Source organism: Dioscorea cayenensis, chromosome 1 (genome assembly GCF_009730915.1).
Source record: "Dioscorea cayenensis subsp. rotundata cultivar TDr96_F1 chromosome 1, TDr96_F1_v2_PseudoChromosome.rev07_lg8_w22 25.fasta, whole genome shotgun sequence".
NCBI lineage: Eukaryota > Viridiplantae > Streptophyta > Magnoliopsida > Dioscoreales > Dioscoreaceae > Dioscorea > Dioscorea cayenensis.
In genome coordinates, this window is record NC_052471.1 from 105708 (window position 1) to 108764 (window position 3057).

Consider the following 3057-nt stretch of genomic DNA (forward strand, 5'->3'; position numbering starts at 1 on the left):
AATTTCAATGATAGAGAAGGAATACATACAATATATATATATATATATATACAGAGAGAGAGAGAGGGAGAGTTAGATCACGCAAAAATAAATAAATAACAAAATTTAACCCTATTTATGATCAGACTACTTTTTTTTTCACTGTTTTAATTACCATAGAAATATATCTTTAAATACGACACTAGATATATAGGGATATATGTATATGACCCTACCTCTTAATTAACCAACTAACTCTTAACAAGCCCGATCATTTTATAAGGCAGTAATTTCGTACTGAACCGTAATATACACTTGTGAATAATAACAATAACAATAATATAATAATCCCCCCACACAGCAAACATCCAACTCTACAGAAGTATTATTGTTTTGCAATCCTTAATTAAGGCACCCCTGTCATGTCATAGCGTCAGTGAGATCAGCTGAAAATCAAGTACTTCTTATCTATCAATTATTGAAGGGTGATTTATAAAGTGATTAATATAAATAGGTAACTTATATTTCCCAACACAACTTGATTTACATACAGATAGAGTAACTTCTTAAGAGCGCCATGGCAGTACACTTGTACATACATGGGTGGGTCAGTGGGTGTACTTCACATGAGTAAGATTAATATAAAGTAGATGCCAAAGTTAAACTTGCTCATTCATGTCCACTTCTTGCATTGAGAAGCAAGGACAGAAGATAAAGGCCACCAGATGAGACGAGAATAGAAGCTGCAAAGCAGAGCAGGTCCATAGGAGTACCAATGGCCACTTTCTTGCTCTTCTCAAACAGTCCAACCAATAGAACCAGCACTATGACATGCCCTACCTTCGTCTTTAGTTCATTCACAGACTTTATCTCCAGCCATTTTGGTCTTTCCTGCAACGAATTGAAGAAACAGGCAGGATAATTATAATTATAATCATAAATTGGTTCTCAAAAATTGCATGATTCTGAATGGACACCGTTGATGCATGATGAGCTGCTTACCGGAAGTACGAACAAGCCAAAGAGATTTGATCTATAGTAAAATTTCTTTGCAATATCAAAATTACTGATGAAAAGCTCATACAGACCCATCCCGAACACCAGCATCACAGTTCCTATAAGGTAGATGTCTGAATGCAGAAGAAAAGGTCACGCAAAATCAGTCTCAGTAAAACAGGCATACAATGCTTAGCTCGCATAAACAAGATCGACAGAATACAGATCTAATAATCCACAATGTGTAATAGTAAACCACATTCATCTGATTACATAATAACTTAAACATACACTTTCAAAATGCATCACAACTTGAATATAAAATAAGCAGCAGACAGACAGCTTACGCATATATCAAATTTCCCTGAGGGAAAAAAAAGTAACTCACCAATAGCTTCAACCAACATCAAGATCACTTTTCCACCGCTGAAGAAATATTCTGCAAAGGAATCCATGACATATCTACAACCCTGAACCAATGTGCATATACAAAAAGCAGAGTTAAATTAGTAAGGTCTACTGATTACACATTCAGTTTCCCATCTGTTCTCACCATGTTTTTCAAGAAAACAGATGCAGGGAGATATGGAGGAATTAGCAGTCAGATGAAAATGACTTGACAATCAAATTCCTCAAATTTTGCAATGATTCACGTGCATAAGGAACATTTCTTTTTTAATCACATTAACATGTAAATCCAACTGCATATGTAGCATTTCTGACTACCATCAGTCATAGATATATAGCATAAGTATGCCATCACAGAGTTCCCAGCACTAAAATTGATTTTAGAGAGGAGACAGCAACAGACCTCTGGATGTGACTCTACTTACTTTCTTCACACCCTTGAAGCCATGAAAGAGATCAGACAATATCCACTCAATCTGTCCCAATGCACACTCACATGTTTGTGTCTTGCCTTTGAAATACTAGAAACTAAGTATCCATTTGGACCAAGCAACAGGACATAGAAGCACAACTAACCAGAGGAGGTGAAATTCCAAGCAGAACATAAATCATTGTGAATATATGTTAAGACATAAAAAGAAGGTTATACTCGGAAGGTTGACCTTGAGGAAGCAAAGTATGGATCCGACCAAGGAGCCAAAGATGCCGAGAAATGTCATGAAGCGGAACCAATATATCACCTGCACATCAGACCGAGCCAAAAGTTGTCACAAACAATATAACTGATTAATTATATATCAGGAAAACAATCGTGCAAACAGAAACATTGAGCAGAAAAGGCACAAAGGCAGGTAGCCCACTCTCTCAATCTGTTCCTCCAAATCCTGAGCCTTTGTCTGCGGTGTAGCAGGCATTTGGTCAACCTGGCGGATGTGGGTGTCATTTGTATATGTTGAAATCCTGGATGCAGTCTCTGGTGCCCTGGAGCTGGCCTTCGCGAATGAAACTCGAGACCTGTGAACCATATGGACATGGAGATGGTGATGGTGCAGTAGCAGTAGCGACCTCCATTTCTGGCCAGGAGTTGCTACCGGGACTTTGATGCCCGAAATGAACAGTCGAGTGGACAACCTCATGGCGCTGGAACTGGGTGAAGCTGTGAGACTGGGTATCCAAGTAAAAGATTGTTTTATATTGGCAAGGTAAGGAAAACACCATATATGTGGCCACAACACACTGCCCACCACGCGAGTGATAGCCACCTTGCAAAGTGGAGAGTTTTGGACCGTGAAGGTGTAATTTGGATCTATCTGCTAAGGTGATGCGTGCATCCATATGTTTCCCATTGACTTAGTCTTTCTAATGGCCTGGCAAGTGGTCACATCACAAGTCTTTGAGCAAATGCTGGAACAATTTACATCATATCTTCACATGAAATGCTTTGAGCATAGTATCACATAGATGTTTCTGCGGATCCAACCACCAGTAGCAGTAAGATATCCTTCTACTTAACAGAGAGAGTTACTAATAAAGCAGCAGGGCTCCAACTAGATATTGCCACTTCTATGCATGTCAATCAACATCAGCATGAATGCAAGATGACGAGAAAGAATACTGGCCTTCCTAGACGCCGAGATGCACAACAGGAGCTATAGATTAGAGGGTCATGAAAAG

The 3057-nt window shown here is 38.9% G+C and overlaps 1 protein-coding gene across 1 annotated transcript; it reads right to left on the minus strand.

The window, feature by feature from the left end:
* Positions 1-468: 468 nt before the first annotated feature.
* LOC120265189 (UPF0114 protein in repA1-repA2 intergenic region) lies at positions 469-2565 on the minus strand. The gene is made up of 5 exons (XM_039273081.1): positions 2244-2565; positions 2046-2123; positions 1364-1445; positions 982-1109; positions 469-870 (listed from the first exon to the last, which is right to left on the minus strand). The coding sequence occupies exons 1-5, from the start codon at positions 2517-2519 to the stop codon at positions 649-651; spliced, it is 786 nt and encodes a 261-aa protein (XP_039129015.1). The 5' UTR covers positions 2520-2565; the 3' UTR covers positions 469-648.
* Between the last annotated feature and the right edge of the window lie 492 nt (positions 2566-3057).

What these genes read in the sequence shown, in the direction of transcription:
- LOC120265189 (XM_039273081.1), bottom strand. Translation starts at nt 2,519, where the DNA reads ATGAGGTTGTCCACTCGACTGTTCATTTCGGGCATCAAAGTCCCGGTA. An exon ending in CCATACTTTGCTTCCTCAAG is followed by an intron (nt 1,446 to 2,045) that starts GTCAACCTTCCG and finishes ACATTGGTTCAG; the next exon opens with GGTTGTAGATATGTCATGGA. An exon ending in TTGGCTTGTTCGTACTTCCG is followed by an intron (nt 871 to 981) that starts GTAAGCAGCTCA and finishes AATTCGTTGCAG; the next exon opens with GAAAGACCAAAATGGCTGGA.